Below are 19601 nucleotides of genomic sequence, written 5' to 3'. Positions count from 1 at the left end.
TCCTCCTACACAGACTGGGAGACAGAGGCCCTATCTATCCTGCTGACAGTTTAAAGGAATGGCTTTCAGATCCTGAGTTGTAGGATGGATGGAGGGATGGATGGATGCATGGATGGATGGATGGATGGATAGATGGATAGATATATAGATAGATAGATAGATAGATAGATAGATAGATAGATAGACAGACAGATAGACAGATAGATGTCTCAAATGGACAGAGGAAGGATTCATTACTGTGAATACTTTTGAGTAAATGCTGTAAGAAAGGATGGTCAGGGGCCCAATTGTCAGACATTGGTTAGAACAAACAGGAAATTCTTTTGGCAGCCTGAGCTGTCTCAGGCAGTTTAAGTGGGGCTGGGGTCAGCCTAGAGATATGGTCTTGAGTTGTTGGAAACCATGTTAAATACTTAACCCTTGCCAAAACCGGTTTGGCTCAGTGGATAGAGCGTCGGCCTGCGGACTGGGGGGTCCCGGGTTCGATTCCGGTCAAGGGCATGTATCTTGGTTGCGGGCACATCCCCAGTGGGAGATGTGCAGGAGGCAGCTGATCGATGTTTCTCTCTCATTGATGTTTCTAACTCTCTGTCTCTCTCCCTTCCTCTCTGTGAAAAATCAATTAAAAAAAAAAATATTTAACCCTTTTAATGTGGGGGGATGGGGTAGACAGAATCATTTGTGTTGAGAGTCTGTAGTTTTTATTGGCCAACGTTGAAATCTAGTAGATAAGTAGGCTCAGAGGAGCCTGGCTAGAGTTTGGTCAAACACAGAGTCTTTGTCACAATGCTGTCCTGGAGGTGTGTGTGCACATGTGTGTGCGTGTGTGTGCGTGTGTGTGTGTGTGTGTGTGTGTGTGTGTAGGGAGGAGCGGGTAGCTTGATTTAGATCAATCCCAGTAAACCAAACGAGTCCACTTAGGAAAGGGAAGAGGGAAGGGTAAGAGCAAGGGCAGGTCCAGGTTTATGGGGCCTAAAACACATACCATTAGAGGGCCTTCCTTTAAAAACACACACAACAAATGACAAACTTAGGTAGAGGGCCTCAGGGTAGGCGTGGCTGGGGCATGTACGTAAGGGGACCCAAAATGTAAGCTTCTCTTGGTTCATGGCAAACTGACCTCTTGGGAAGGTATGTTCCAGGCTGTGTGAACAGCAGGAAGGAGGGCATGGGGGATAGAGACAGCCTGGCATGTTTAGGGAACTGAAATAATTCAAAACTGGGTTTCATTGCAGGATACGCAAGAGGTAAAGCTGAAGAAATGTTGAGGCTCTAGTAACAGAAGGATCTCTCAGTCATCTTAGGACTATGGATTTTACTCTGTCCACTGTGAGGAGTTACTGTGGGATTTTAGGTAGAGGAGAGGCTCTATGACTTATCCACGTAATAGAAAGATCATGCTGGGAGGAAGTGTGAATGGGCTGGAGCCCAGGAAGGCTGGTTGGAGACACCAGGTAGGCCAGGGCACTCCTCAGTGAAGACCACTCATCAGTGAAGACCGTGGAATCACACCTGTGAGCTCAAAACAGATGCCAGGGTCTCAGAGAGAGCTGTTCCTCATCAAAAACATTTCTAGATTGGTATTTATCTAAGTTTAAAAATATACTTACATTCATTTTGGTGGAAAAGAGGCCCAAGCTAGCGAATTCTTTCTGATTAATATTGCATGGTACAACGTTTCATTCTTTTTTTTAAAAAATGTTTTTATTGATTTCAGAGAGAGGGATAGAAGCATCAATGATGAGAGAGAATCATTGACTGGCTGCCTCCTGCATGCCGCACACTGGGAATCGAACCGTGACCTTCTGGTTCATGAGTTGGTGCTCAACCACTGAGACACACTGGCCAGGCCAACATTTCATTCTTAATAGAAAATTCTATTTTGGGTTTATTTGTCCCTGGGTATCATGCACATAAAAAGGAATAGATTTTAAAATGATGATTTTTAAAGTAAGATAATTATGCCACACCTTAAAGTCCACTGTTCTATTTCTGCCCAGGACATTTTGATACCGAAATGTCTGCAGCATCACAAGCTTTGTGTCATACAGTCTGTCACTGTGTGGGGGGCAGCACTGACTACTACAGGCAACATTTTAAAATGAAAGTACATCTACCGTTAGGCAGGTCCTGCTGCTTTACACCAGGAAGCTCTTAAACCCCTGGAAGGTGACACTTGGTTTTCCTTTTAAATTTGTTGACAAATCTTTGCTTTGCTAGAATAGATTCCATGCTGAGAACAAATCTGAGATCCCCCATGTGGGAAGCATGGCCGTCGAGGTATATAACCGTCTTTCTTTCCTGTCTCAAAGAAAAGAGCGATTGTTTAGATTCGTTCCGCCATCCTCTTGGGCAGATGAAGGAAAAGCAATTCACAGGATACCTAAATGTTCTCGTGACAGAGGCAGGGCATCCACACAGGTCATGCCCACAGAGTCTCAGAATCTTCACATCGCCCCGCCTGCAGGAGATCTCAGACATCGCTGGTGCTCTGACTCTGCTTTTTAAAGCAGCAACTTAAATCCTCCGCGGGGCCGATAGATGAGAGAGAGGAGAGCCTCAGCCCTCGTTGCAGAGAAGGGCCTCGTGCACCCCTCCGCACAGCGCCTCAGAGAGCTCTACTGCGTTTGCAACCACTGATTGGTCCAAGGATTACATTTTTCACTCAGAAGATTGATGCTCAGCAAGGCAGTGAGTGACTCTTACACTCTAAAAAGTCAATGGAAAAATATCCTCAGGTGAGAATTAACAACCATGACAAAAATGCAGTGATTTGTTTCTGTTCGCATTGGCCAGAAATAGATCTTGATTATTTTTTTAATTTTTAAAAATATTTAACTTTGAAAGTATTACATATGTCTCCTTTTTTCTCCCATTGGCCCCGTCTAGCCTGCTCCTACCTGCTGCCCTGGCTTCCAACACTCTGTTGTCTGTGTCTCTGGGTTATGCATATATATATACATACACATTCTTTGGTTGATCTCCCCCCCCTCCCCCCCGCCTCCAGAAATAGATCTTAATTTTCCTTCTTTCGTTTATTTTTGGAGCTAGTGCTCTTCCCACTGTGTCATACTGTTTTGTTTCAAAAATGTTTGCAGGTATGAAATCCAATGTGCTCATCACTGGATCTTTGGATCTCTAAGGAATTAAGCATCACGTATTGTGGAAACTCTGTTAATCTCTAAAAAAGTGGAACATAGACTGTTTATATGTCCCCAACACACCAGGCATCATGCAGACATTTAAAAAATATTTTTAATATATATTTATTGACTTAAGAGAGGAAGGAAGAGGTAGAGAGAGAGAGAGAGAGAGAGAGAGAGAGAGAGAAACATCAATGATGAGAGGGAATCATTGATCGGCTGCCTCCTGCACATCCCCTATTGGGGATTAAGCCCACAACCCTGGCATGTGCCCTGACCGGGAATCAAACCGTGACCTCCTGCTTCATAGGGCGCCGCTCAATCACTGAGCCACGCCAGCTGGGCCGTGCAGACACTTTTGTTCATGTGATTATTTAATACTTAGGCAAAATAAATCCATCCCATTTTACTGATTTAACAACTGAGATCCTAAAACTATCTGGCTCTTCAGAGTGAGCCACGCGATCCCTTTAGTTTCCGTTGTCAGGGAAATTTATCTCGATTTTCTGCAAGAGCATCGGGCAGCTTTGAGTCATTTGCCACCTTTGCAACACATTTCTTCCTACTTCAGGGGCCTCGCACTTTTTTTTTCTTTATGTATTTTGATTGTTTAGAGTTGATCCCATCTAATACATGGTCCCTGACAAAGGACAGACATTGTTCCATAAAGAAAGAGTCATTTTGTCCTTCCTTCCTACTGATGAACCACCCTCCTCTCCTCCAGACCCTCTGGCAGACCTCACAGCCACAGGCCACACCCTCGTGCTAAGTGAGTCCCTGAGAGACCAGGAATCAAAGAAGTTTGGTTGTTTTAACCATTTATAGAAAAATGGAGGCTCTGAATGCAAAATGATGGTCCTAAGTTCATCTGGACCGAGGACTCATTGGTTCAGTCATTCACCGACAACCATCACCAGAAGCTTCCTATGCCCCAGAAGTGTACACTCACTGTGAGCAAGTCCCTGCATGACGGCCGCACAGCAGGGCCCAGTAGCTAAGAGGTCCCCCAAGAGGATCAGGAAGGCTCCAGGCAGAGCAATGGCCTTCATTCTGGAGATGGAGTTGGGAGGCGGAGGTGAAGAGCAGGGGAGACGGGAAAGACATCCATCCAGTGAGGAGTGGGCCAGCCAGAGCCCCTCAGCCCTGTGCAGGGAGTCGGATGGTTGGACTCATGGGAAGAGCTCAGTGCCAGGCTGTGTGACAGCTGCCCATGGGGAGAAAGATCCTGAAAGCAGGGAGAACCAAAGGAAATATCCCCGGAATAATGCAGGGACAAATAGTGAGGGCCAGAAGCAGGCTGCTGGCAGGGAGGATGGGACAGGTTAGCCTTGGAAGGAATAGTCATGGGGGTGAGAAGAGAGCTGGGGAAGCACTGGACATGGGGGTGAGGACTTTGAGGGTGTCGACGGTGATCCTTACATTTTGAAGTGATGGAGATGCCCTTGATTGAAATGAGGACAGATGACAACGACCTCTGTTTGGTGAGAAGGTTATGAGTTTAATTTCAAATGTGTTGACTAAAAGATCAAGTCTTATGTTTCTGGTGCACCACCTTGGAGCCCAGAAGAACGGCATGGTTAAAACAGAAGTAATCCCATTGAGACTGTCTGGAGAAAGGAGGTTATCAGAGCTCAGAGGCCCACCTGCCTCTTGGAATTAGCAGCACTGGCACTCCCTTATTTGGAGCCCCTTTCTGTCTTCCTTCCCTTTAAAAAGTAACTGAAGTTTTTTTTTGTTTTTTTTTTTTAAATATATTTTATTGATTTTTTACAGAGAGGAAGGGAGAGAGATAGAGAGATAGAAACATCGATGAGAGAGAAACATCGATCAGCTGCCTCCTGCACATCTCCCACTGGGGATGTGCCCGCAACCCAGGTACATGCCCTTGACCGGAATCGAACCTGGGACCTTTCAGTCCGCAGGCCGATGCTCTATCCACCGAGCCAAACCGGTTTCGGCTAAAAAGTAACTGAAGTTTAAAGGTGAAAGTGACTTTACTAGAAACCACATTGGCGCTACTCGGTGCCTGCTATTAGCCACAACTGGGTCGTGGCTGACATTCTTGGGGCTCTGATTCTGCGTCTCATGCTTGCAAGTCCTTGGTCTCATCTGGAGTTAACTTCGTCAGTTTATCCACACAGAGCAGGATGAGGGTGAGAAACCAGAGACTCCAGCCAACAGCGGCCGCGATCCAGCCGTACTCATCCACTCCAGCATGGCAGCACTGGGATGCTTGTTGGCAGAAGTCCACATCTGGGGGAAGAGAGAGCATCACACCAGACCGCCCCATCTCTAATAGTCATAACAACAAGGCAATAATAATACAATAGTTAACCTTCATGAAAATATGCCACGTGCTATGCTAAATGTTCTACACATGTTACCTTATTTATTCCTTGTAAAGTGATAGGTGTGGTTGTTAGTCCCATTTTACATGAAGAATCTCAGGCTGTAACTTGCCAAAGGTCATGGGTTGGCAAAACTAGAACTCAAACCCAAGTCTGCAGGACTCCAAAGCTGTGTTCTTAACCTCTACACATTTTTTGCCTATTATTCTTCTCTATAAGTGTCCAGAAGTGAACAAACACATTTGGTCATTCAATGAGGGCAGACTAAAGGAAGCCAGACTTAGAATATATTGCAAGACTTTGTTAGTTAGACATCTGCAATAGTGGTTGCTTTATGAAGTACTGCCCTCCTTGTGGCTGGAGGTATTCAAGTAGAGAAGAACAGAAATATGCAAAGGGTATGAAAATGAAGCTCCTGCCTTGGGCAGATGTAGGACTAGCCAAGTTTTGTGGTCTTTCCACTGGCAAACATCTACAAGTCTTTGAACTCAGGGCATCTTTGGCTCCTGTCGTGGGGATGGGTCATTAAAGCTATCTGTACCAAAGGTTGTGAGCTTCGATGGGGGTCAACGCCAAGATAGCTTTTGGACGGACTCTGCAAACAGTTCTGGAGGCTGTGAACGAACCACACCAGCACCCAGCGAGGCCAGGCCGACACTCAGCCACCCCACGCCAATGAACAGAAGCCAGGAGGCTTTATGTTTCCCTCCCAGACCCAGGGCCAGCTCTGGTTGGGGCAGTTGGCAGACGCTTACTATGGCACTGTTCCAGGGTCTCAGGATCTGGGTGGTGGTTGGTCAAGGTTGAGTTGTTGCCACTGCTTGCTTCTGGGGAAAAAAGGCAGAAGACAGTCTGAGTAAATTAGTAGTAAGTACTGTGAAAGGATTATAGATACTCCAGTCTAGACGTCATGCAGCAAAGCTAACTCCTTGTTATGGACTAAATTGTAGCTCCCCCCTCCCCCAAATTCAGATGTTGAAGTCCTAATCCCCCAGTAATGAATGCATCTGGAAATAAAACCTTTAAAGAGGTCTTTCTAACATGAAATGGGGCCATATGTGTGGGCCCTAATCCAGTATGACTGGGGTCCTTATAAGAAGGGGAGCGACACAGGGATGTGCAAGCAGAGGAAAACCACGTGAGGACACAGGAGGGAGGCCTCAGGAGAAACCAACCCTGCAGACACCTTGCTCGTGGACTTCTTTGTTGTGTCAGCTCTAGCGAACAAATACTCCCCTTTTTCCTATCGTGCTCTCTTCTCATTCAGAGATGCTTTATTTCCATCTCGCATTGTCCCTTACCCAGGGCCTGCCATCTACGGCTTCCCAAACACTCTAATGATCTAATTAGCTGCTTTCTATGCAAATAGATACATAGAAAATGGTTTTTCTAATATATGGTAACAAACTTATTTAAAAATCTGAAGCATCTTTCCATAACTACCTTTATTCCCTCCAAAACTTTGAACAGCCTGGCCTGTGTGGTACAGTGGTTGAGCGTTGACCTATGAACCCAGAGTCACAGTTAGATTTGTGGTCAGGGCACATGCCCGAGTTGTGGGCTCAATATCGGGTAGGGTGGGTGCGGACAATGCAGTAGGCAATCAATGATTATCTCACCACTGATGTTTCTATCTCTCCTCCCTTCCTCTCTCTGAAATCAATCAAAATATATTGAAAACAAAACTCTTGAACAAATAGACATTGAAATCTGACCTTGATTTCTGACAAAGATACTGGTATTACTCAGCAAGACATGGAAGTGGTTATCAGGAAAAAAAATAAATAAACACCATATAAGCAAATCTAGAGGTTGCTAGAATATGTAGCACTTCAAATTGTCCCTTGATTAAGAAGCAGAGAGCCCAATGATAAAAAGAATTTCAGCAGGAATTCTTACAGTTGTATCAGAGTTTGGGGGGTGAGCTGGGGTTATGGAGATGAACATAAGGGTCTCCAAGGAAGAAAACCCATTGCCCACACTCCCTCTCACAACAGCATAAGAGGAGAGAGGATCCATCCGTTCAGTCCCACATGGCCGCCACTGGTGACTATTTAAATGTTTAAACAATTAAATTAAAAGTTCAGTTTCTTGGTCAGATAAACTACATTTCAAGTGCTCAATCCCCAAATGTGGCTAGTGGCTACCATAATGGAAGCACAGCACAGATATGCAGACTTTCCATCAGCAAAAATGTTCTGTTAGTGCTAATCTAGGTAGAACAAGACCAAGAGACCAGTTTTGGAGACTCTGTCTGGAAACCTCATTGCTGTTCAGTCTGCTTCTTGGGAATGCAAAGACATAAAACTGGTTTGGAAACGCTCAAGGCCCCCAACAGGTCACCATGTCCTTCAAAGGTGCTTGGTGTCACATAGCAGGAGAGGGTTAGGAGGAAACTTCTTGACCAGCCAAAGCCACAGAATTCCTGCTCAGACTAATTTTATGCCACCCACCCCCACGCCGCTCCAGTGTCCTGCCCAAAGTGTAGTAATTACCTTGATGCAATCTGATTGTTACTGTAAATTATTTACAGCTAAATGGCTTACAGCTTGGTCTTTATTTGTTTTGGAGAAATTGATTCCTCAACATTTTAATGTCCCTTATAACAGAAATAAATTCCTTGGCCCTGACCTTCACCTCCCCTCTACCCTAGAATGGAAGTGGTCCCCGTCTAGAACAAGTGAGTGGAAAAAACCTAGTAAGTTGGATGCTAGTATTAGGTGAAACCATATGTAATTGCCATTTATGTAGGTGAGGAATTGTTCAGCAATTTTATATGGCTCACACTGGCTAGCCTAGTTAGAAGTTCCTAAGAATTGTTTCCATTTATTTTTTATTGAATGCATTGGGGTTACATTGGTTAATAAAATTATATAGGTTTCAGGCATACCATTCGATAATACATCATTTGTATATTGTACTGTGTGCTCCCCATCCCAAGTCATGTCTCTTTCTGTCACCATTTATCCCCCCTTTATCCTCTCCTGCCTTCCCCTACCCCCTACGAATTTAAATATCACCCTCATAAGGAGAGCCAACCAGGGACTGGTCGCAGTTGGGGTCACTTCCAAAGTAAAGGCTGCTGGGAAGACCCAACTCTTCAGTGCAGTTAAATTTGTCAAGTTTTTTTGAGGCCCTATCCTAAACAAGGCACTGTGAGGATAAACAGAAAGACACAGAACACTTTTATTAGGGGAGGGGTTATACTGGGCAATGAATGTGCTAACGTTCATTAAGTGTTTACCATGAGTTAATTTGTTCAAAGGTATTTACCTACAGTCACCTCATTTCATCTTTACAACAACCCGATATGTAAGCACTAGGATTATCCCCATGTTATAATAAAGAAACTGGAGCACAGAAAGGGTAAGTAATTTGCTCAAGGTCACACAGCTGGTAGGTACAGGTTGAAGGGGAGGAAGGATGTGGGGGTGTGGGTGGGCGTGGGGGAGGTGTGGGGGTGGGGGAGGTGTGGGTTGGTTTTGAGACAGACTAATAGAGACAGACTCAGGGAACAGGGCAGACTGTGTCCTGAGGAGTTGAGGAGCAAGATCAAAGCCAGAGGCAAAAGTCAGGAGCGTGGGAATGTCAGGGCGGCCTCTGCATGAGGCTCAGAGCCCAGCCTGGGACACCCTGACGGGATGGTCTCAACCCCTCCAGCCTCCACAAGGCACTAACCCAACATCTCCCGTGTCCCGTGTCCCGGGGAGACAGGAAAATGGTAGACTGAGTTTGGCAGCTTTCATGTATTCAGGTTTTGTGAAAGTTGCAAAGAAAGCACAGGGTCAGGAGAGGGTCAGAGGGCCTTAGGGGAGGGGGCGGGCAGTGCAAAGGGAGCATTGCCAAGCTCAGCAGCCCCCGGCTCTGAGAAGGAGCCACTGAGAAACTGCACCCAAAAGATGCCATTTTAGGCTCATTTGGTCCCCTGCTGGGAGAGGCTCTGTGCATTGCTTTTCCTCTGTTCTTTGTGGTAAAGGTCAACAGAGGTGGCTGCTCCTGTCCTAGCTGAGGACAGGCGTACATTTAAGACACCCCCACCGCACCTCTGCCCAATCCTTCAGATGAGAAAGGATTGTTTCCTCTCTGTGCAGGACCAGCCCTGGCCGAGGAATACTCCTCCTTCCTTTCCCCCTCCCCCTCCCTTCCCCTTCCCAGCGTGGCCAAGAATAGAGCTCACAGTCCCACCTGCCAAGCAAGCCGATTGGAAGGAGGCGAAGACCAGGCTGAGGACCAGGGCAGCCGGGGGCGCAGGCTTCATGCTGGAGAGAGAGGCTTCTGTGGGGCCAGCGCGGTGGAGGTGTGCTGAGTGCCGGGGGCATGTGCCTGTGTGTGTCCTGTCCGGCAGGAGCTTGAAAACAAGGCCGTCAGAGGTGAATTTCTACTCTGTTTTTGGGAAAAGAAAGAGGGTGGAGCAAAGGCAGTTCAGCTGTCACACCTTTCTCTTACCTCCCTAGAAGGGAAGCCAAGCTCTGTTGGCTGGGGCAAGAAGGGAGGGGCGATTTATGCGGTGTGTGTCCTGCTGGGTCCCAGAGCATGAGTTTGCTGCCCCGTCCCTGTGCAGGTGTAGTGCTGGATTCCCTATTCTGTTCTGCCCGGCATTTACTGAGCCCTTACTGTGTGCACTGGACTAAAGTCTGGGAGTAACAACCCCCAACACGCTTTACGTATCCACACATCACTCAAACAGAGCACTGCTTCGGGAATGACCGGGAAGGACAAAGTACTTTGGATCTCAGCAGCATGAGGCCACATCTCGGGTGGGATGCTTCGTGCAGAAGATGGCATTTGAGTTGGCCTTGAAGGATGCATAGAATTTTGACAAGCAAAGCGGGCATTGTAGGCAGAGGGACAGGTGAGCAAAGACCCAGAGGTAAGAGATGCTCAGAAGCCCACTCTGCCCACAGCACAGATGAGTGTAGGCGACCTGAGGAGGAGGAAGTGTGTGTGTGTGTGTGTGGGGGGGGGGGTGGTGGTGACTGGAGAGCTGTGAGGCTGAGCACCTGGTGCACCTGGCTGGGAGTTTGAAACAATCATGAGGCAGATGGGAGGTTCTGTGAAGATGTGAACTGAGGAGTAACTGGATGGTAGCTCTGGCTTCAGTCTAAAACATGTTCTGAAAACCCATTGTGGCTTTGAAAAGCATCATCCTGGGCATCTGAGACTCAAAGGTGGCTAAGACAGGATCCCTACTTTCACTGCAGTGAGACCAAGCGGTGAAGAAAGAACTGAGATGTAATACAGTAAGACTCAAATATGGGTGCCTTCCTCAGGCAGGGGGCTAGGAAACAGCAAGGCACTAAATGCCCGAGAGGCACAGAGGAAGTGACATTTGGGCTGGGTATCCTAGAGAAGGCACTTTTTAAAAATTTGCCTAAAGCTGCAGATTAGTGGTAGTTCTATATTTTCAGCTTTAGGGGTTGGGGGCAGAAGTGCTGTAGGGAGGCTAATTTTCTGGCCGTGCACAGAAATCCAGTTTAGACCTACTGCTTGGTTGAACATTCAACAATTATCGAGTAGCTGCTGTGTGCTGGGCCCTAGGGATGGGGGTGGGGGGTTCCAAAGTGGGTAAGGCAACACAGTCTCTGTCCTTCAGGAGCTCAGGGCCCGGTAAGGGCCATGGACAAATAAACAAGGACACACATAATAAATGGTGAGGCGGTCTCTGCAGATGGGGATTCATGGAGGAGGGTTGGAGACCAGGAGACTGAGAGAATATTTCACAATGGAGATGAGGTTTTGACTTGAAATGGGAGAGATGTGTAGTTTACCAGGCCAGGAAGGAGGGGACTATGTACCCGGCCTCCGAGGAATGCACATGCGACCCTTGTTGGGAAGTAATGACTGTCCTGGGAGCATGGGGTTCACTTCGCCATGGTGCGTCTGGTTAGACCAGGGACAGATTGTAATGGTCCTACATGGTACACAAAGGAAACTGGACTCTGCCTTACACCTGGGACACCTAGGATCTTGTGGACACCTTTGTATTTCAGAGGCACAGATAATAGATTCACAGAGGCCAGGCCTGGATTCAGAGAGATCTTCTAAGAAGCTATTGCAAAAATCCCAGCAGATCAAAAAGGGCCCTGACCTGGCCAGTGTTGCTCAGTGGTTAGAGTGTCAGCCTGGGCACTGAAGGGTCTTGGGCTTGATTCCCAGTCAAGAACATGTACCTGGGTTGCAGGTTTCATCCCCAGCCCCAGTTGGGGCACATGGAGCAACTGATAGATGTGTCTCTCTCGCATCAGTATTTCTCTCTCCCTCCCTCCCTCCCTCCCTCACTTCCTCCCACTCTCTCTAAATATCAATGGGAAAAATATCCTTGGGTGAGGATTAACAACAAAAAAAGGGCCCTGAAATAAGAGGCTGGGCTGAGGATAGAGGAGAGGGGAACAGAATCAAGAGGCACTTTGGAGGCTAAATCAACAGAAGGGAATCCAGGATAAGGCCGTCAGGATGAAAGCAAGGTTTCCATCTGGGGTGAAGCAGTGGCCGTGAGGCCCGCCCGGGGTGCAACTCCAGCCCTGCCTCTGTCGGAGTGGCCCTGGGAAGTGACATCATACCTCCAAGCCCTCGGTTCTTGATCTGAAAAGTAATAGTGTTACGGGAAAGGGGACCAGGCCCAGAGCGGGTCTGCCTAAGGCCAGCGGGTAGTGTGTGGGTTCTTGACTTCGTGCAGGACAGGTTTCACAATAGGAGTGCAGGTGATTTTGAGAGCACGTTTGTTAAAACTGGGGACAGTGAATCAAGGAAGGGCTTAGGATAGAAGCAGCAACAGGAGAGAGACTAGGCGGGGCTGCTTTGACTCTAAAAAGATGGGGAAGAAGCGAGCCAAGGTGGGGCTGCTGTCAGCTCACTGGAGAGTCAGAGAAAAGGGCCTTGGGGACAGGTTCAGGGGGTTAGCCTGGGACAAGCCGCAGCTGCCCATTGCTCCCTGGTGGCAAGTCTCATGGGGTCCGTTAGAGTTTAGGAGATGCACGCCTGTGGGGGAAGCAGAGGGGGAGGGAAAGGTGAGGGTGTGCTCCAGGGAGGGAGAAAGGGCGCTGGGACCTTGGGTTTGAGGGTGTCTAAAGGCTGGGAGTTTAGGGGAGGGCTTAAGGGAGGATCTCAATAGAATCTTCATCAGCTCTTCCAGGTGTGTCCTTTCAGGGTCATGGTCTCTACGGATTGGGCAATGCCAGGTCAGGGGGTCATTAGTCATTGCAGATGGTCCTGGTGTCTCCTGTCTGGCTTTGCTGCTTTTCTGGGCCTGGAGCTGAAATACAACTGAGGCCTAGATGTTATCTCTAGGGAGGAAAGGTCAGGGGGTCTAAACTGCATGACCAATGATTTGCCAGGGGAGGAAGGTCCCGCACTAGTTTTGCCTGTTGCTAGGCATCCGGGACTTTCTGCCCTGGTGTCTTTCTGTACCTGGCTGTAAGTTGCTCGGCCGGTTTGCTCAGCTATCTATCTCAGTGTTCCCTTCCCACTTGCCAAGGAGTTTTCCTAGCTTCTTACTATCCTGTCTCAATAGGAAGAGGCACCCATCTCAAGAGTTGTTATCCATGTCAAGTGCTTCCCGTAGCGCTAGCCGATGGTAAGTGCGCAGTCAATGTTCACGCCCACTTTAGTAGAAGGGTCATCACAAATAGAAAATATGCAAGACAGGCACTTTTAGGGGGGAAATAATGCTATTTATGTGTTGAGTTGTTTATACCCTGTCTTGGTCCAAAGAGGGTTTAAGGAAGCATACATATCATTAATGAAGCTCGGTGAAATACATTTAAAATAAATGAGAAGAAATGAGGCATAGAGAAAGTTAGGATAGGAGCTAGGAGGAGGATCCATGAGCAAGTTTAGGGCACAGAATGGCAGGCTTGTTCTTTGAGCTTTCTGGTGGCCAGTGGGAAGAGGGTCACATGGTCATGTCTGTGATTCATGGGCTCACAAGACAAAAACCACAGGAGAGCCGTAACCGGTTTGGCTCAGTGGATAGAGCGTTGGCCTGCAGACTGAAAGGTCCCAGGTTCGATTTCGGTCAAGGGCATGTACCTTGGTTGTGGGCACATCCCCAGTAGGGGGTGTGTAGGAGGCAGCTGGTCGATGTTTCTCTCTCATCGATGTTTCTAACTCTCTATCCCTCTCCCTTCCTCTCTGTAAAAAAATCAATAAAATATATTAAAAAAAAAACAAAAAAACCACAGGAGAAGCACAGTGCCCTTGATACCAGAATCAGAGGGGAAGTTCCCCCTGGGTCCCCACAGAGATGGCATTACTTAACAGGATGAACATGCTTCTTGACATTTTCCTCCCAGGAACCCTCGCAGGAAACTTTGTAGACTGGGCCGATTTATCCAGTAGGCGCTGGAGATCACAGCAGTGTGTGGGGTCTCTGAGATTTTCAAGAGTCAAAAATGTTTGAGCCCTGAAAAAATGTTCTCAGATCCAAGATATGAACAAAACTGTGCAATCAAAGCTATGCAAGTCATTTAAACAGAAAGAGTTTCGTGTAGGCTGTTGGGTGCCTTTGAATATGTTTGATGTGAGCAGAGAGTGTCCCTCTGAAGTGATAAGAGCCTGGGGCACACAAAGATTTAAAAAGGCCCAGCCGGCGTGGCTCAGTGGTTGAGTATCGACCTATGAACCAGGAGATCACGGTTCAATTACAGGTCAGGGCACATGTCCAGGTTGTGGGCTCAATCCCCAGTGTGGGGCATGCAGCAGGTAGCCGATCAATTATTCTCTCATCATTGATGTTTCTCTCTCTCCATCTCCCTTCCTCTCTGAAATCAATAAAGACATATTTTTCTAAAAAATATTTAAAATGGTCCTGCCCAGGGTTGTTACGATGATGGTTTGAATAGTGTTCACCTATCAAAGTTGACAGCATCATGTTAAATTATACCAGTGGAAAAAATTCTGGATACGGTGCATGTACAGGGCAAAGATAATAGTCTGTCTTTTCTCTTCTTTCTTTCTCTCTCACTCTCCCTTCCTCTCCCTCTAAAATCAATAAAAACATACCCTTGAGTGAGGATTTTTAAAAAGCTAAGCATTTTCTTTACAGATCAAAGGATTTTATTATTCTACAACAGGATGGACTTGAATTCCCAAAGCAAGGGCTGCATAGTAACTATTTTACAAGTGTCACCATTATTCACTACTAGAGGCCCGGTACAAGAATTTGTGCACCAGTGGGGTCCCTTGGCCTGGCTTGCGTGATTGGGCTGAAGCCAGCTCTCCGACATCCCCCAAGGGATCCTGGATTGCAAGAGGGCACAGGCCAGGCCAAAGGACCCTACCAGTGCAAAATTGGGGCCGGGGAGGGACGTGGGAGGTTGGCCAGCTGGGGAGGGACCACGGGAGGGCTCCAGGGCGTGTCTGGCCTGTCTTGCTGGTTAGAGCTTCTGCCCCTGGTGGTCAGTGCAGGTCATAGCAAGCGGTTGAGCAGCCTTTGCATATCATTAGCATATTATGCTTTGATTGGTTGAACGGATGACTGGACACTTAGCATATTAGGCTTTTATTATATAGGATTTAAAAATATCGGTCTGTAGTTAATAGCTCCACGCAGTGGGTTACCCCACCCAGGAACTCTGGATACATTTTATATCAGGTTTGCTTTGGAAGGTGTACCAGGAAGTTGCCTTGCTCTGAGCCAGACATTCTGCAGGAACTTTCTCAAGACTTTTTTTTTTTTTAATGGTTGAGATAGGTGTTTGGTTACACATACTTTTAAAAAGTTCAGGCTAAAATGCCTGTGGCCAGGCTCCATGGTGGTGGTTGGGTTAGCCAAGAGCATGGGGCTCCAGGGCCTTCACTGGTTCCAGTTTTATCTGTTTTTGCCTGCTATGATTTCATGTGAAAAAGAAGAGGAGGGGGCCGCGTGTTTCCTGAGCTAAAAGATTGAAAGCCAGCAACCTCCCTTGTGATTCTGATAGGCCTTCTCCTGCCTCTCCATCTTTGGGAAGAGACCACTGGCCTTGAACTTGGAGCTTGCATTTCCAGTGAAGCCACCCCGAGGGGAATCATGGCCCTAACCACACTGTGCCTGCTATTTCCTCACTTTCACGCAGAGATGAGGGTCCATGGCTCTTCCTGCACACGGCTTTTATTTCACAAAACAATGTCAGTCTCTAGTTACTGTGGGACTGAAACATCTAGACCTCACCTGAGCCACAGTTAGTTGGTGGCAGAGGTTAACCTCACTTGCTGCCACTCGGTTATGGGTCTATAATTTGGAGAGGATGAGGAGCACCCCTGTAAGACAAATGGAAAGCTACATGGAGTCCAACTTGGGGATCAGGCCATAGTGTTGATGAAGGTAATGAAGTGAACAAGGCTTGGAGCCCACCATTTGGAACCATTTCTGAATAGGTCCCAGAGTTATTCATTCAGCTTGCACTTAACCCACATTGCACTAGGGTGCGCTGGGACCACTGCCTGGATTGAGGTGGATTAACAAGAAGAATGGGACTTCCTCATGGCTAAGCCCGTCTTCTACTTGGGCCCTGGATCTCATTCCCTCCCATCTTCTCAGAGGTGTATTTCTTAATTTCCAAATATATGGAGGTTTTCTAGTTAGTAGTCAATAGAATAAGTGGACCAAATTTAAAAACAAACAAACAGCCCTGACCGGTTTGGCTCAGTGGATAGAGCGTCGGCCTGCAGACTGTAAGGTCCCAGGTTTGATTCTGGTCAAGGGCATGTACCTTGGTTGCGGGCACATCCCTGGTGGGTAGTGTGCAGGAGGCAGCTGATCGATGTTTCTCTCTCATTGATGTTTCTAACTCTATCCCTCTCCCTTCCTCTCTGTAAAAAATCAATAAAATATATTAAATAAATAAATAAATAAATAAATAAATAAATAAAAACAGGAAAATATAGAAGATTCAAAGCCTTCCTGGTGCATTGAACCTTCTTTTATTTATTTATCTATTTATTTATTTATCTATCTATCTATTTATTTATTTATTTAAATATATTTCTTTATTGGTTTCAGAGAGGAAGGGAGAAGGAGAGAGAATCATTGATCGGCTGCCTCCTGCACGCCCCCCACTGGGGACTGAGCCCGCAACCCAGGCATGTGCCCTTAGCCGGAATCGAACCTGGGACACTTCAGTCCGCAGGCTGACGCTTTATCCACTGAGCCAAGCTGGCTAGGGCGAACCTTCTTTTAAAAGTCATTGTGCTGTTGACTTACTAATAACTAGAGGCCCGGTGCATGAATTTGTGCATGGGTAGGGTCTGGCCAGCCGGCCCAGATGGGGGTCCATTGGTCCGGACCAGTGGGGGGAGAGGCCACAGCGGTTGGCCGGCCAGCCCCACCCCCGATCTGGGTGTTGGGGGCTGATTGGGGGCGGGGGCGGATCAGGTTGGTTGGCTGTCGCAGTGTGCATCATAGCCACCGGTCGTTCCGGTTCTGGTCCTTCTGCCGTTCCAGTCACTGGGCTTTTATATATATAGATAAGAACTATGTATTTGGTCTTTGCACTGTTTCTGGCACAGAGCTCCTACAACCCTTAGAATTTCCAAAGTGTTGAGAGCTGACAAAGGTGTCTTTTGTTATGTTAATAAGGTGACTTTTAGACTGCACCTAAGGATGGGGACTGGTTGCCAGGGAAACCAACCACATCATTGGAACTTTCAGTCCCATCCCCTGACCTCTGGGGAGAGGAGAAAAGAGGAGTGGGGCTGGAGGTGGAATCAATCACCAATGGCCAATGATTTAATCAATCATGCCTATGTAATGAAGTCTCCAAAAAACCTAAAAGGATGGGTGGGATTTGGAGAGCTTCTGAGTTGGTGAGCACAGGAAGGTGGTGGGAGAGCAGCAAGCCTGGAGAAGGCATGACACCTGTGTGGCTCCTCCCCATACCTTGCCCTATGCATCACTGGCACCTGGCTGTTGCCGAAGTATTTCCTTTTATAATAAATTGGTAATCTAGTGAGTAACTGAGTTTTCCTGACTTCTATGAATCTTTCTAGCAGATTGAGCAAAACCAAGGAAGGGGTTGTGGGAATGTCTGATTTATAGCCAGCTGGTTAGAAGTAGAGGTAACAACCTGAACTTGTGATTGGCATTCTGAGTTGGAGCGGGTTGTTGGAACCTCTAATTTGTAGCCAGTTGGTCAGAAACACAGATAACTTGTCTTGTTACTGGCATCTGAAGTGGAGGGAAGCCCTGTGGGACTGAGCCCTTTACCTGTGGAATCTGATTCTATCTCCAGGAAGATAGTGTCAGAATTGAGCTGAAGTCTCAGACACCCTCCTGGCATCCGGTAATTGTTGGTGAGAGAAAGCTTCGCCGCCTCCACACACGCATTGGAATTGGATCCAGGAACTCTTTTCCTCTTTTCACCCCCTTTATCTCTATTAATGCTTTTTGACACAAAACTTACTTTGCTTGATATTATTACTATAGCTATACCACCTTTCTTTTGCTTAATTTTGCATGCTGTGTCTTGTCCCATAATTTCTTTTAACTTTTCTAAATCCTTATTATGTTTTAGATGTGTACCTTATAAAAATATAGTGGAGAATATTTTAAAAAACTCAGTCTGGCTATCTTTGTCTTTGATTTGGCCACTGAATCTTTTTATATGGAATATATTTACTGATAGATTTAGGTTTGAATCTCCATCTAACCAAGTGCTCTCTGGTTTCCCAGTGTCTCTGTTGTTCCTTTTATTTTTTTTTCTCATTGCTTTTGGATTGAGTTTTTTATTCCTTTTGTTTTTCTCAGGGATTTCAGCATACATTCTTATCGTATCAAAGGCTAATAATTGATGCTCTTACTGTGAATGAATCTATATTACTCTTATAATCATGAAATAAAATGAAGTTATTACATTTTTAAAAAGAATATTTCATAGGGAAGCAACACAACCACAACAGAGCAGATAAATTACATCTTACAGAATCTGTCTGATTGGAGAAAAATTTCAATGTCAGGGAATCTTCTTTTCCATTAAAAAGAAATCTTAAGTATAAGTTGCTCATCATGCAGAGAACTACTATTGACAACCTTTGCTCTTGGGGTGTCCAAGGTGTACAGTAGAATGTACAGACACACCCAGGAATGTTCAAGACACAGAGAAGACGAAATATGAGACAGAAAAAACACATAGCATCTCAGTGTTGGAATGTGACCTAGAGGCCGTCTGCCCCAATCCTTAAGCTAGTCAGAATGCTCTTCTGCACAGAAGGTCATAGGTTAAAGAGTTTGGTGTGGCTGCATTTGACCTCTCCTGCCTCTCAAGGTTGTTGCTTGGCTTCTGCTAAAATACCTCCAGTCTTCCTTCCTTAAGGCAGCCAGGTCCACTGTGGGGTAGCTCTGGCTGTTAGAGAAGTTAGTTACTAGCATCAAACAGGTAAGGGCATTTTAAGGTGAAGTTAATAAACAATGGAAGGGGAGGGTCTGTTCAGCTCCACGACTCCTTGATTGGCAATTTCTGGCTCCTTTCAATGCCCAGTTCTACTATTTGTGCAAAATATTTCTGTTGGCACAACAGGGCTTGTGGTCAGATTTATTTTTTGTTTGATAAACAGAGATGTGTATTCTCAAAAAGGTAATTTTAAGCTAAGGTTTTTGGGAAATGAGCTGCATGTTTGTGGTCAACACTCAGCCAATTATTTTTCCAGTTTTGTCCACATGAAACTAAAAAGGACCAGAGAGCCAAGTGAGAGATGGTTGGTCCTCTCTTCCCAACACCCAGCTTCTTTCTCACTGTACCTTTCTGGCCACTTCTTTAACTTCCCTTCACCCTCTGTCTCTCCTTCCCTCATCTCTCATGTCCAGGCTGCCTATAGCCCCCTGGGGTCAATACACTCATCCCACGTCAGGAGTTCTGGATTCTAGTTTTCTGTTGTCACTTCCTGTGTGACCTTGGGGGAAGTCACATAACCTTGGTGATGATGCCAACTGAGAGATATGGCAGGGGCTCTCTGGGAGGGGGACACAAGGGAAAAAATCTAGGGAGATGCTGCCTTCAATTCTCTTTTTTTTTTTTTTTTGAGAGGGAAAAATTCTTTATTGATAAATAGATTATAGTAAAATAAAGTGATTTTTTGGGGGGATAAAAACTCTGAGTCTTAGTGTCTCTCCACCCTGCCTCTAGCTCTTGGCTTCTGC

At 46.5% G+C, this 19601-nt stretch overlaps 1 protein-coding gene across 2 annotated transcripts; it reads right to left on the bottom strand.

Moving 5' to 3' along the window:
• Positions 1-4578: 4578 nt before the first annotated feature.
• TMEM213 (transmembrane protein 213) lies at positions 4579-9900 on the bottom strand. Of its 2 annotated transcripts, none has more exons than XM_070423998.1 (3): positions 9677-9900; positions 6247-6315; positions 4579-5396 (listed from the first exon to the last, which is right to left on the bottom strand). In XM_070423998.1, the coding sequence occupies exons 1-3, from the start codon at positions 9747-9749 to the stop codon at positions 5227-5229; spliced, it is 312 nt and encodes a 103-aa protein (XP_070280099.1). In that variant the 5' UTR covers positions 9750-9900; the 3' UTR covers positions 4579-5226. The 2 variants fall into 2 exon arrangements, with proteins under 2 accessions (XP_070280099.1, XP_070280098.1); XM_070423997.1 differs by having other exon boundaries at positions 4589-5396; positions 6247-6318; positions 9677-9897.
• Positions 9901-19601: the final 9701 nt, after the last annotated feature.

The sequence above is a fragment of the Myotis yumanensis genome, unplaced genomic scaffold, assembly GCF_028538775.1.
Source record: "Myotis yumanensis isolate MYYU_CA2020_CCGP unplaced genomic scaffold, mMyoYum1.0.hap1 SCAF_9, whole genome shotgun sequence".
NCBI lineage: Eukaryota > Metazoa > Chordata > Mammalia > Chiroptera > Vespertilionidae > Myotis > Myotis yumanensis.
This window is presented reverse-complemented; position numbering and strand designations above follow the sequence as displayed.

Coding starts and splice junctions, on each gene's coding strand:
- TMEM213 (XM_070423997.1), bottom strand. CDS start 9,749: ATGAAGCCTGCGCCCCCGGCTGCCCTGGTCCTCAGCCTGGTCTTCGCC. Junction 6,319..9,676: donor CCAATCGGCTTGCTTGGCAG/GTGGGACTGTGA, acceptor TTTTTTCCCCAG/AAGCAAGCAGTGGCAACAAC. Junction 5,397..6,246: donor GACCCTGGAACAGTGCCATA/GTAAGCGTCTGC, acceptor CTCTTCCCCCAG/ATGTGGACTTCTGCCAACAA.